The sequence below is a fragment of the Paramisgurnus dabryanus genome, chromosome 7, assembly GCF_030506205.2.
Source record: "Paramisgurnus dabryanus chromosome 7, PD_genome_1.1, whole genome shotgun sequence".
Classification (NCBI taxonomy): domain Eukaryota; kingdom Metazoa; phylum Chordata; class Actinopteri; order Cypriniformes; family Cobitidae; genus Paramisgurnus; species Paramisgurnus dabryanus.
In genome coordinates, this window is record NC_133343.1 from 28992285 (window position 1) to 29006557 (window position 14273).

Here is a 14273-nt window from a genome sequence, read left to right on the forward strand (position 1 = left end):
ACGGACAGACCAGAAGCCCATTCGTGTCTCATTCAACAGTGAGAAAACTTTGTTAAATCATAATTAGATACAGCCATTTAGTACTAGTTTGCTTGTAATTTAGGAAACATAAATATTGTTATACGTAAAGGTAACTACATAAGCAACACAGTGTTTCATCAAAGTATAATATCTGAATCCATCAAAATAAAATCATACCGTGTACCTACCTTTCCAAAAGAAACACTGCAACCCTTTCAGACCCTTTGCCCCCAGCAGCCGTTTTCATCTCAGCAGTTAAGTTATCAATGTTAATTTAGGTTTTTGCTCTTTGCTGATCCACACGGTTTCTGTCGTTGTTTCAAATAATATCTTTCGTTTTGTTGGTTCTGTGCAGGTTGTCAATCAGCAGTACAGTTTGTTTGCCTCTGTTTACAAAGGAGATGTGAATGCGCTGATGATGTCTGCGTGAACAGGGTGCGCAATGGCATGCAAAACACGTTCACAGAAGAGGAGCAAAAATTGCATGCGGCCAATTATTGCATTTGGTCCGAGTTCAATGATTTGTTGAACATTTTTCAGTCCTACGCCTTTTGCACACATGTAATCAGATGTGATGATGCTGAGATCAAATCTCTTTCCTCATCTTACTTCATTATTACTATTACTGAGATTTCCTACTGACACATTTAACCAAAATATAGTAAATAAATAAACTCATCTTAAAAAAAAACATTTTGTAAAGATCTAATGTGCCAGAGGATTTTGCACAACACTGTAACTGAACTGCAATGACAATATAAAGAGTTCATTATGAGATTGTTCAAGTAAATTTGATTTATTACTCCAGGTCAGAGAGCGGAGGATCCAGCAGGGGGCGTCACGAGCCCATTGATTTCCTTCTGCACAAAAACACTTAAAGGGATATTTCACCTAAAAATGAAAATTCTGTCATCATTTCCTCACTCAAATGTTGTTACAAACCTCTATAAATGTTGTTGTTTTGATGAACACAAAGGAAGATATTTGGAGGAATGTTCGTAAGTCTGTGTGTGACTGAAGAGTTATTTATCACTGGACTAAAGTATAAAACATCGCCTCACAGAAACTCCTCCACTAATGCTAAAACCCACCAATAAGAAACGGCAAAATGTGAAACATAATAAATCTCTAAAACAGATTAAAGTTTTTGGTTAGACCAATTAGAGCATCATGAGTAAGCATCCATAAACCACTGCTACCTCAAGTCCACCCAGCATCCCTTCTTAAATCCTGACAGTAACTAGTACTGTACATAAAACAAATAGCTCTAACCAGACATAAAAAATACTGCACAAGACTTTTCTCATTTCCTTTACATTTTATTAAAGTCCGTGTGCAACTGTATGACGTCACAATGTCTTGTGTTGTTTATTGAAGGAAACATGCAGAAACCGTGATGTCAGTTTGACACTCATGGATCATAATAATCATTATAATAACAGATTGAAGCTGTGTGATTTGTAGTGTGTGTCCAGATGATGAACATTAAGCTTTTCTGGTGATAAAAGTCTCATTCAAATAATTTAAGATACTAAGAGAACTGCGATGATTCGACGGCTGTGAAAGAGTTTCTGTCAGATTTGTGCTGTAGTTTCGGCTCTTCGGTGAAACGCATTTCACAGTCCACGTTTGTTTTCACAAATAAACAAAACAGAACATACAAACATGACGCTTGGGTTCAATGACACACAATTGAATTCACTTGATATCCCTCCATCAACACTGAGACATAAATAATGCAAACAAACACAGTAACACCGTCAGCATTCAGATCAGCTTTCAATACTCCACATATTCATGTAATGTACTCAACTCATTGGTTTCTTTTCTTGTACATTTGAACTACAAAGTGCTCATTTTTACATCAAAACAACTGAGAAAGAAAAACAAGCAAAAAATAAAATGAATACGAATAAAAGCAGTAAAAAATATCAAGGCTTTCTGAAAATGTTATAAAAAAAAGAATGTGGCAACAACAGCATGATTTTACATCACCGTTCCATAATAACACTGATGTCACAGAAGAACAGGATCCACATGCGGCGTGTGATTGGCCAGGCTCATGAGTCACATGTATCTCGCTCTGGTTGAGTTTACTAGCAGGGGTTGTTGTGTCAGTATTGATTGTCTGAGGCAGGTAAAGCTCGACATGAGTTGACAATGCATGTGATCGTGGCAAACACTCGAATCGCCGGAGTCTCTTCACAGTATCACAGTCTCAGACCGAACTGAACGCACGCGAGGCTGTTAAGCGGTGGGGCCGGGAGCCTGGTTGAGCGTCAGACTCGGCTGAAGGGTCGCTTGGGGTCCGGAGGTGGGTGATCCGGCCTGAACCTGCGCCTGGAACTGAGCGAGCTGCTCCGGGCTGGCCAGGTTCTTCAGGACCGTGTTCTCCTGCTCCAGCTGCGAGTTTCTCTCAATCAGCTCCTTAATCTGCTCCTTTAAAACCTCCACCTCCTCCCGCACCGCATACATGAGGTGACTCTTTACAAGATCCTACAGACAAAGATTTAAAAGACACGGTTCAGCCAAAATATGAGACATTATAAACAGATTTGAATGACGGTGATTAATTCATCTGATGAAATATTACAGCAACACCAAAGACAGTCACTTTATTTACTTAACAGAGATTTATACTGTATTTATACTGACTGCTGCTCATGTAGGACTGCAAAATCATAATAATGACTATTTAACACGATTACTCTGTGACTTTGAAAACATGTATTTATTAACTCCACGTGTCAAAGCAGCAGTGCCTTTAGACGTGCCTTACAAACACATCAGTCCAGCAGCACACAATTTATATTTTAATCCAACAATAACACTTTTACTTATTAAATCTTGTGTTTTGTAATTGTTTGAATCAAAAATTTTAATTGACGACGAATTGTGCAGCCCTGTGCTTATGCACTGCAGACACACACAAGGGCAAATGTAACGGTACGAACAAACAAAAGATTTATATCACTTTACATATGATCATTGCATCTATATAACCTCAAAACTTAAGGGCTCTAAAAAGGAACAGAATGTTCTTCATCCTAGAGGAGGAGGAGGAGCACAATGCTTATTTATGAAGGGCATCCATGATGTGTTTGCCTGGCAACAACCACAAGCTACACACACACACACAAACACACACACACACCGAGCACAATATAAAATGTATTACATTCAGTGACATTTGAAGTGTAACGGTATCACAAATAATAACCAAATAAGTAATCACGAAGATTTTAACCCGTCTTAAGCTCTGGTTATTTAAAGATGTCCACGCAGCATCACACCTGAATCTGAATGATGATGATGATGATGATTTAAGAGTCAAACTTACCATGGCTTGCTCAATTTTGTTGTCGATGGCCACCACACTGGCTCCTGACGAGCTGTAGAGAGACAACAAACAACACTTTTAACCTTTCTTTATTTCGCTTTCTGATGGACGACATCTGCATAAAGAGTCAACTCAAAAACCGACGAATAAAACCGCGACGCGACGATAAATGTCTAAACATGAAACTAAAAGAATCTGAGGGGTTTTCCACCGCAATGTCATCACATTACATCACATTCCTCTTCGTGATAACATGCGATTAAGCGGTGTTTAATGTCGTACCTGTGATGAACACTGACAGGACACGAGCTCAATACTGATGTCAGACACGAGAAACTCCGATAAATACGGACATCCATCGCACAATTCATTCTGACACACTCATAAGAACAGAAAACAAAACGAAAACAAAAAATTAAGCCGAATTAAAGATCACATTGTCAATATTTTGAGCTGTGATTTAATCACTTGCTCCTCACAAAGACTGATCTGCAGCCGCTCAGAGATTTGCATAAAGTGGGCTCAGCGCAGGCAGGCGCGCTATTCGCTGAGACTGTAGGATATTTGACTAATTTATGCGTCGCCACGCCCTTCATCGCTGTTTCAGTGAGGTTTATTTCTGCCGGCGACACAAAATATACTTAAATAAACCTCTTTTTCTTTTTTTTACAATATAAAGGAGCCACGTGATATCGACAGATAACACAACACATAAGAAGTTATTACAGTGTTAATGTGTTTGTGTTGTGTCTTTATGTAATAAGCACAGTTGCGCCATCTGTCGGTCAGTGGATGACGCGCACTCTCAGTTACTGAACACATTCTTATTTATTTATGACTTCAGATTCTAATATAATCTCAATATTACTTTAACACTTTACACAGACTGATAATAGATGATGAAAACGAATATATTAAATAGATTACAAGTTTTACTCATGCAAGGTTTATCCAATGCATTGTGAAAACTTAAGATTACATTAATTGTTTCAGACTGTTAAATATTTTGCTTACAATGGACAACTTCAGCTCTCAGAATCGAGCTTGATGACACAGAAGCATAGCATCATGTTCTGCCTTTTTTTTTTAAAAAGAGTACAATGTACATTAATCAACATTAATTACCATAATGTAAATGTACCCGAGTTAGCTCAAAAGTGCTAATTTTCATCGGCAGTCCGCCTAACTGAAATTGAAAAAATACAGAGTGTTGATAAAGTCCTCTGGGCATCTCAGATCAGTTTGCAGCAGGTTTTACCTGTGACACTGCTCCAGATTATAGAACAGCAGTTTGAGAGTCATGATCTCAGGGCCTTTCGCATCCAACAGTCTCTCACGAATGTCAATAAAATGTTCCTTACGCTCCACAGCCGTTTGACAAACACAACTTCTGTTCACCAATGTTAAACAACACACCTCACCAACAGCCAATACAGCGCGTGTGTGTGTGTGTGTAGTGTGTCACCCGATCAAACCTTTCCAAAGCTCATCACACTACAACAGTGCCAATGGAAGGGTGTTGTGATGTCACTTTGTTCACATGACCAGCCTTTCTATTGTTATATAAACAGCAAGAGATTAAAACTGACAACCAATCAGATGTTCCTGTTAGGACCACACACCATATAAAAGATCCAGCCTCCTGATTATCATCACATCTATACTGAATTTACAGTGAAATACACTTTATTTCATCTAGAAATCATGCTTTCTGATTTCTAAACATGAACTGTGATTATTATACACCGTGATGGTCTATCCTGATCACATCAACATGTGGTACGATGGACATACAGCATGACCTCAGCATCTACATTTAAAAGAGTTTCACACATGCCCTTACGTAACACAAAAAACAACAACGACACACATTCACACAAATATAGAAACGACAAACTGACCCATTCCTCATTCATGTAAAGAGCACACAAAGTGTTTTGTGTACACGCAGAATGAGAAAAACAAAGACTAAACAACCTGCAGCCAAACCCATAATCCCATTTAATCATCTTAAGAGCCATCAGGATATTAACACTCAAACTATTTTATATAGAAGCAACATCTATTTAGGATCTAAGGTTTAAAATGCTTAACACATATTTGTAAGGGAGTAACGATAAATTGTGCGATTCTGCTTGCTATGTTTCTCAATGAATTACGGTGAAATGCTGCTTCATCCAAAAACCAGAGGGCGCTCTCGTTGAGAAAGTAAATATGCGCCACAGAAGAAGAACCATACACATGCAGCTCCATGAAAATGTATAAGCGTATATTTATATCACTGCTCTTCAAACATTTTCAGGTATTTTCATGATAATAAAAAATAGGGCTGTGACAAATAATCGTGCAAATGTGCGTTTTCTCAATGAATGAATTTGAATGAATTACGGTGAAATGACGCCACATCCAAAAGCCAGAGGGCGCTCTCGTGCAGAAACACCATTTGTGCCGCAAAAGAAGAACCATAACAACACTATTACAGGAAATGTCTAAAGGGAAATTAATATCACTGTTCTTCAGATTGTTTCAGGTTTTTTCATGATAATAAAGAATATTTTGAATGATTGTGTTTGACAAGTGTTGCTTTTTTAAATGCACGTTGTAAATGACTCAGGCTCGTAATGATTTTAGATTGATAAGGACTTACTGATCAAAGACCCGTAGTACACGCACAAACAGCACACAAAATCACAGAATCGGAGTCTTGCGATTCAGAATCGATTTCAGACAGGTCTTTTTAATGGGAAATGCGATGCATCGTCACAGCTCTAATAAATAATGTATATAATGATTATTTATGTTCTAATGTCATGATCATGTGGGCTGTTAGGAAGATTTACATTTTATGTGAGCCATTGACTGAATTCAATTCATCCCTTCACTGAACGAGTCAGTCATCCGAGTCTGAACGAAGTCATAAATGACATGAACGAATTACATAATTTGTGAACGAGGATCTTATGACCGAATGAATCAGAAAAGGCATATTGAAAAGATTTAGAAAATATGTAGACTTGATGTAGATTAAACTAACCAACAGTATATTAAATTAATCAACCTTATTACACGGCTCTCTGGAATGCTTGATTCTGATTGGTCAGTTGAGACATTTGCAGGTTCGTTCTTTTCAAATAATAACCGCTCCAAATTAATAACGCATAGCCGGACTACTTGCACGAGTAAAATCGCTCCGCGCCAATAAAGATCAATAAAGATTACTGTTTGGTGCCATCTTGTGACAAACACTGGACAACCACGACAAGACACAGAGAGCTTACTGAGACTGAACTTGACAAAATAGAGCATGACAGCTACGAAGCCAACACACAAAAAAATACAGAATGGGCATTAAAACTTCTCAAAGACTGGTTAAAGAGAAAAAAATGGAGACAGACAAGTATGAAGCAGAGGATCTTAATAAGGTATTACGATCATTTTATGCATCTGTGCAAAGTTTCGCGGAAGGATAAAAATGTTAATTTAAAACAAATATGCCAATAAAATGTTTCAAATTCATATTCATGTCCAGTTTTTTTTCTTATGTGGCAACAAGTAGCCGTGTAATAAGCGGGATAATGTAGAGGCAGCCGGTAGTTATTGGGAAATAAGCCCCTTCAGTGTGATACAAGACCCTCCGCTTCACGTCGGGTCCTGATCACACTGTCGGGGCTTATTTCCCGATAACTACCGGCTGCCTCTACATTATCCCTTACATAGAAATACACGCAACATACACAGAATAATATTAATACAAAACATAACTTATAATACTAAAACAGTGAACAGAAACTTGTTTCTGCCAAATACAAATTTTTATTTAATTAAGGTTTAAATGTTTATTTAAAAAAATCTAGCCGACATATTCAGCCGTTAAGGCGCGCAATAAATTTTAGGATAGCCTTGGCTGTGAAGGATTCATTCGTTTAATCCTTAGCAGCGTGGAGAAATAAGGAGTCTTCATTTTAAGCATCCTTTGAATTGGGACGACCTTACTGACCTTCAGTCGTGCTGCTGTGACGCAATCAAACTTATAATACAGTCATTGGAGGTCACAGCTATTGACTAAAATCTTCTTTAACACTTGAACTGATGCAGCCCTTTTTGATTGGGGGGGGGGTGAAAAGGTGATGTACACCTTTAAATTAATATAACTCTTAGTCTAGAAGCATAATTTTTAGAGGTGAAAATATATATTTTTTATAGCAGTTTACATTTATTTTTAATAAATAAAAAATGCAATATAGTATTATTTTTAATACATAAAACTATCAAAAAACTGAAGTTTGTGTTGGTTTGCTGCATAATCTTGTCACAAATGAATAAATGACAGTTACTGCATTATTATTACTGCTAAAAGGTTTTGAAATATGAGAACTACATTCTTAGACCTCTCAAACTATATATAGGTTTGTCGTGATAGATTAACATTTATTTATTAACATATATTAACTTAGGTGTCCCGCTCACGGGACAGCACCAGGTAAGGGTTAAACCACACAGCTATGAAACACTTTAATCAACACAGGAAACTAAACAGATGTTACAATTAGAAAACTACAAAACCAAACATTTGATTATGGGAACTCAGGATTTAAATAACAATAATGAGTGAGAACAGAAGTGTTCAAAATCTCTGAGTCTGGACAGCTGATCATCAGATTGTATCACAGCAGAAGATGTGAGCAAGATTGAGGTCTGAAGAAACGCAGCTGAGATTGAGATATACAACCATTTAACAAAATAAATGTGGAGGGTTACCAACAGTACTCTAACTGCACAATTCTGCATCAACATTCCCTGAAAATCCCTGATGTGCTTCAGTTACTGCACCACTGTGACATCACACACGATGAGCAGATACAAAAACACTGCGATCACAGAGAGATGTCACGTTACTACATGTGATTAATTTCACCTGCCTCATTACAACATCATGTTCAGAGGAGCGATGCTCACATCTTCTGCTGAGTCACTCACAAAACTGCAGATGCGTCACTATGGCAACCAGACAGGCCATCCTCAATCACATCATCCGCACGAGCTCGCTGCAGACTGCAGTCAATGAAGTCACAAAACCGATCACACGGTTATATACAACAATATCGAATGACTGTCAGGACACCTGCAGTCATACAAGACACATCATGACCGGACTCTTCAGATGAGACGCTTAGAGAGAAATAAAAAGAAACGATCGATCGTTAACAGTAGGGATGCGCCGATACCACTTTTTTGGAATACGAGTACGAGTACGAGTACGAGTACTTGCATTTCAGTACTTGCCGATACCGATACTGAGTACTTAATAAAAAACATGATTCAAATTTACAGGTAACAGCTTTAGTCATATAATTTAACAAAAAAACAAGTGACTAGTTTTCCAGTTTGTTGTAAACTCTGCCTCTTTGGACAACACAAGAGGCACTAACCCCTTACACGCCACTCAAACATAGACATTTCTCAGACCTTGGTATCGATCCCTGGTATCGGGGGACTTTTAACGAGTACGAGTACTTTAGAAAATGTGGTATCGAGGCCGATACCCGATACCAGTATCGGTATCGATGCATCCCTAGTTAACAGACACAGAGATGTGACCGTGGATGAACTCTCTGAAGATGAGCTCATATATTTGGAGATACAAGATTGACCCGACATTGACCACAAACAAACAGAGCAGCCGAAAGCAAAGAACAAGAACAAGCCAAAGACTGAAAATAAACGCTCTTATAACATTTTGGAAAAGTACCACTATTAGAAATAACTATTAGGAAATGTCTGGCCCATAATTGTGGGTTATAAAATGATGTATTATTTACCTATAAAGAGCAATAAATCATGCTAGCACTGTTGATGTGTTCAGACAGGCTGATCTAAAGAGAATAAAAGTGTGCTTGTGCTGAATATTGATGAACATCACACTAAAAATCTTTCTTCCCTTTATGCAAAATATAATTGATAATTTCTTTAAAAGTAACCTGGACATTTTGGGTAGAGATGTAAGATGTATTAAACACTGTGGTAATGACCAGTGATGTCTCACCTGTCTTCATCTGCACCTGTCGCTACTGCAAACACCGCATCCTGTCCAAGAGCAGCGCCGGCGTCAGCCGCAGTCGGTCCAGCGAGGGCTACTGCGGTCAAACGCGGCAGAGACAGCAACTGGTGATGCTGCAACAGTAGACGTTGGGCGTCCTCCAGCTGAGAGGGCGTCACGCCGCTCATCCCGCTATAAGAGGCTCCTGCCGGTGGCAGACGTCCTCCCTGTTGACCCGGTCCTCCCGGGTGGCCTTGTAACGCTGGTTGCAGGTTACTCTGAGGGGGTACGCTGGACCCGATAGACGAAGACAGCTGGGTTCCAGTCTGCTGCTGATCCGGGTACAGCTGGGCTCCCATTTGGGGAGCAGAAACCTGTGGCCGCGGAGATACGGGCTGAGAAACTGCCGGCGGAAGTCCCTGCATCCCAATGGGCAGCGGGGCAGCTCTGGGCGAAACTGCACCTTGAATCGGAGGAACCTGGAGCGGTTGATTTCCCCCAGGCTTGACACCGGATGAAATCTGGCCGTATTCCATGTGTGGTATTCCAGGCTGGCTGACAGACACTGGGGGTTTTGTGGGATAGCTGCTCTGCACTTGGGCTATATCTACACTATATGACACGGGCGGTTGAGGTCTAACAGGAGCAGATAAACTGTCTGTACTCAACATGCCTGTCATAGGGACAGCCTGGGCGTTAATGGAGGGCTGAAGTACTGAATGAGCTCCTGGGTCTTGGGGATGAGCGTGGAGTTGAGAGGGTGTCGGGACATCTCCTCCAGCTCCTCCTCCGCTGAGGGTGCTTCCAGAAGAACTGCTGCTTGTGGACTCATGTTCTGAGTTAATGATGTTCTCCAAAGTTCTGTGAGCTGCTGCCGTATCTCCATGCGGGGCATCTTTTTCATAATACTCTGTACAAGACCAGCGACCCTTTCGGAACGGCTCCGAGTTGGAATCGAGTTTCACCACCCTGAAGCGGGATGCTGTGGAGGCTACGGTCGTCTGAGTCGGAGGTGTCGGCTGTACAGGAGCAACAGTCGCGCTTCCTACGACCCCTGTCGGACCTCCGCCTTCCTGGGCTGCACCCGCAACGCTTCCTGTCAAAGCTCCAGCGACGGGAGTCGAAGCCGCAGGGTGGCTCATCGCTGCCGGTCCACCACCCTCCACGACAGCAGCCTGAACCGAACGGCCGCTCGTGACTTTCCCCTGCGTCGCTGGTCCGACCGTGGCCACGGGGGACACGGCAGGTCTTCCCTGGGCAGCTTTGTGATGACCGGGAGGCTGATGGCTGTGATGATGGGGAGCGTGATGATGGACGCCGTTCATCATGTACCCTTGCTGAGGGTGATGCATTACGGGCTCGTTGGGTGACACGACTCCAGGGGTTTCACCTCCGTGCAAACTGTTGAGCGTTTCTTCAGAGGAGCTCCTCTCGGGAACGCCCGTGTCCGTGGCTCGAGAAACGGACACATCAAGCATGTCGGATGAAGAAAGGTCCTCGGTGTGCGACTCGTCCATGTCGTCGTAACTCTCGGTGTCGTCCGCGATGCTGTTGTTGGCGCTAGCGGACACCTGCGCTGGGAGGACGCTGGTAATCTGGAAGCCGCTCTTCTTTTTGACCTGCGCCCCAACGCTCTGCGCCTGAGGGTGGATGCTGAGGCTGTGGGGAGGATGATGAGGCCCGGGCGACGAAGAGCCGGATGGGGTCATCATCGCTGTTGTCTGGTGCTCATCGGGTTGTACCGCAGCTCCGCTGCCCCTGCGACCGGTGAACACAGACGGGTGGGACATCCTCCTGCTACCTGTGGACTCACCGGTGGACTCCGAGTGATGCATGTGGGTGAAATCCACTCCTGTAAAACAGGTGAGAGACGCGTCAGGAGAGCACAGCAGACCCTGTGCTGTGACGTCACTGGGAGAAAACCCCCATTAAAGAGAAAGCAGGAGAGCTGTCACGAGGCTGATTATGAGAAATAATATCACCTGTGCAGCGGGCTAACGTCAGCTAGCTCTCGGTTAGCACATCAAATGCGCCCGCTGGTTAACTGGTTAGTCTTTGAAACACAAATTGTATCCGTCGTCAGCGTCATGAGTTCTGATGTAAAAACACAAACACAAATATTTATTTTTGTCACGCGCTTCAGCTGAACGCCGGCTGATAAAGAACATAAACATTCGACATCACCTTCATCACATCTGAAGCTTTAATTCCGCTGAACGTTGTCAGAAATACCGCGAGTCCTCGCGTGTCGCAGTTGTCCTGATGAAGATCTGCTGAGGAGGAGGAAGATGATGGTGTTGGTGGTGAAATGGCTTCATTCGCAGGTTTGCTGTCTCATCCTCTCCTCACACATCAACTCTTAGCACGCTAACCGACGAGCTAGCAGCTGTGGTGACGATAGCAGCGAGGGGCGGGGCCGTCGGGCGCACTGGACACGCCCACCTCAAGCCGGCAGATGACGCGGCAGGGATGCGGCAGGAATGGCTGATCTCAGACCAGCTAAAAACTGCAGATGAAAGAATTCTAAGCATTTACAAGCACGCAACGCATTTATAAATGATAAAGAAATATTTACTTTAACAGGTTATGATGAATGTTTACATGACTTAAGATACCATGGTACAAAAAGATGCCATTACCTTGTATTTCATATATAAGTTAGCAGTGATTCTCAAACTAGGGCCCTAAAATTGTTTTATGATATTTTATAAAATAAATTAATTTATCATAAATTCTGTGCAACTAAATCTCAGAAAAACAAGGCTATACTAACAGTGTTTGGTGTGACTAGTTAAAAACTCATTAGTTACTGTAATTTAATAACTTTTTCCTTGAAAAAGTAAAGTAAGGAATAACTCAGTAATTTAATGACAGTAACTTCTGAGGTAATTAAAGTAAATCCTGTGTATGGACTGTAGATCAATGATATATAATACAATTGTGGATTTAACATCAACATTTAAAGTCTAAGGTTAAAATTCATGTTTTTTTTTTATTTATCTTTCTCATTTTAAATAGTTAATTAGAAAAATGGTAACACATTAGTGTAGTTTACAATTCTCACTATTTTTAACTGGTTGGTTATTAGTATTTATATTACAGGGTTTGGCTATTTATTAATACTTAAAAGCACATATTAATGCCTGATTCTGCAAAACCTTATTCTACATCCTTAATCCTACCAAAACTTAAAAACTACTTTACTAAGAATTAATAAGCAGTAAGTAGGAGTATATTGAAGCAAAGTAGTTAATAGTTGGTTAATAGTGAGAATTAGACCTTAAAAAGTGTGACTAGAATAATTGATGTACTTTTATATGAATTATTCCAGCCTTTTCAAGTCTATCTTTGTATTGTTTACTAAATAGGATTTAAAAAGTAATTAGTAATAAGTCATTAAATACTTTTTGGACAGACACAGAGTAATTTGTACAATAATCAAATTACATGATTAAAGATTAGTAATTAATAACTGGGAATTACGTTTAACTTACCCAACACTGGCTACTGACCAATGTTTTATAATGTTTTGTCATCAATTTTCTTTGAGGCCCACATAGTGATTCACCGTATAAGGCGGGCTGCAGGGCCAAAAAGTTTGAGAACCACTGCTACATCATTTCCAAACTAGATAGTAAAGTTTGAAGACAAACTTTATGTTGGCTTGAGAAAGCGTAGCCTGAACGTTTAAAACGGTTTGACATAAATTTAGTTTAGTAGGCTATCTGGCTGTTAGTATGTTTAAGTATGAAGGTAGCATGATTTACCATGAAGCTAGCATGATGTTAGCATGATTAGCATGAAGCTAGCATGATGCTAGCATGATTAGCATGAAGCTAGCATGATGTTAGCATGATTAGCATGAAGCTAGCATGATGCTAGCATGATTAGCATGAAGCTAGCATGATGCTAGCATGATTAGCATGAAGCTAGCATAATGTTAGCATGAGTAGCATGAAGCTAGCATGATTAGCATGAAGCTAGCATGATGCTAGCATGATTAGCATGAAGCTAGCATGATGCTAGCATGATTAGCATGAAGCTAGCATGATGCTAGCATGATTAGCATGAAGCTAGCATGATGCTAGCATGATTAGCATGAAGCTAGCATGATGCTAGCATGATTAGCATGAAGCTAGCATGATGTTAGCATGATTAGCATGAAGCTAGCATGAAGCTAGCATGATTAGCATGAAGCTAGCATGATGCTAGCATGATTAGCATGAAGCTAGCATGATAAGCATGAAGCTAGCATGATGTTAGCATGATTAGCATGAAGCTAGCATGAAGTTAGCATAATTAGCATGAAGCTAGCATGAAGTTAGCATGATTAGCATGAAGCTAGCATGATGTTAGCATGATTAACATGAAGCTAGCATGAAGCTAGCATTATTAGCAGGAAGCTAGCATGAAGCTAACATTTATTACGTTGCTAGGGTACTAAGTTTGGTTGCTAGGGAGAAAATTGGCATCCCATAATGATCACCCTTCAAGCCACAAGTAAAACGGTCCAACCCCCGTGTCTCTACAATGTTCTGATGCGGAGATATAAGGCTTTGTTTATTCCGTTGCTAGGGTACTAAGTTTGGTTGCTAGGGAGAAAATTGGCATCCCATAATGATCACCCTTCAAGCCACAAGTAAAACGGTCCAACCCCCGTGTCTCTACAATGTTCTGATGCGGAGATATAAGGCTTTGTTTATTCCGTTGCTAGGGTACTAAGTTTGGTTGCTAGGGAGAAAATTGGCATCCCATAATGATCACCCTTCAAGCCACAAGTAAAACGGTCCAACCCCCGTGTCTCTACAATGTTCTGATGCGGAGATATAAGGCTTTGTTTATTCCGTTGCTAGGGTACTAAGTTTGGTTGCTAGG

General features: G+C 40.7%; 1 protein-coding gene across 4 annotated transcripts; it reads right to left on the reverse strand.

Moving 5' to 3' along the window:
* Positions 1–836: 836 nt before the first annotated feature.
* LOC135760710 (TSC22 domain family protein 1-like) lies at positions 837–11807 on the reverse strand. 4 transcript variants are annotated; one of them, XM_065274821.2, is made up of 5 exons: positions 11583–11807; positions 11381–11492; positions 9405–11250; positions 3362–3413; positions 837–2517 (listed from the first exon to the last, which is right to left on the reverse strand). In XM_065274821.2, exons 3-5 carry the CDS (start codon positions 11231–11233, stop codon positions 2269–2271), a joined length of 2130 nt encoding a protein of 709 aa, XP_065130893.1. In that variant the 5' UTR covers positions 11234–11250; positions 11381–11492; positions 11583–11807; the 3' UTR covers positions 837–2268. The 4 variants fall into 4 exon arrangements, with proteins under 4 accessions (XP_065130893.1, XP_065130896.1, XP_065130894.1 ...); XM_065274824.2 differs by having other exon boundaries at positions 9405–11492; XM_065274822.2 differs by having other exon boundaries at positions 11381–11807.
* Positions 11808–14273: the final 2466 nt, after the last annotated feature.

What these genes read in the sequence shown, in the direction of transcription:
- LOC135760710 (XM_065274821.2), bottom strand. Translation starts at nt 11,233, where the DNA reads ATGCATCACTCGGAGTCCACCGGTGAGTCCACAGGTAGCAGGAGGATG. An exon ending in ACAGGTGCAGATGAAGACAG is followed by an intron (nt 3,414 to 9,404) that starts GTGAGACATCAC and finishes GTCTCTCTACAG; the next exon opens with CTCGTCAGGAGCCAGTGTGG. An exon ending in ACAAAATTGAGCAAGCCATG is followed by an intron (nt 2,518 to 3,361) that starts GTAAGTTTGACT and finishes CTTTGTCTGTAG; the next exon opens with GATCTTGTAAAGAGTCACCT.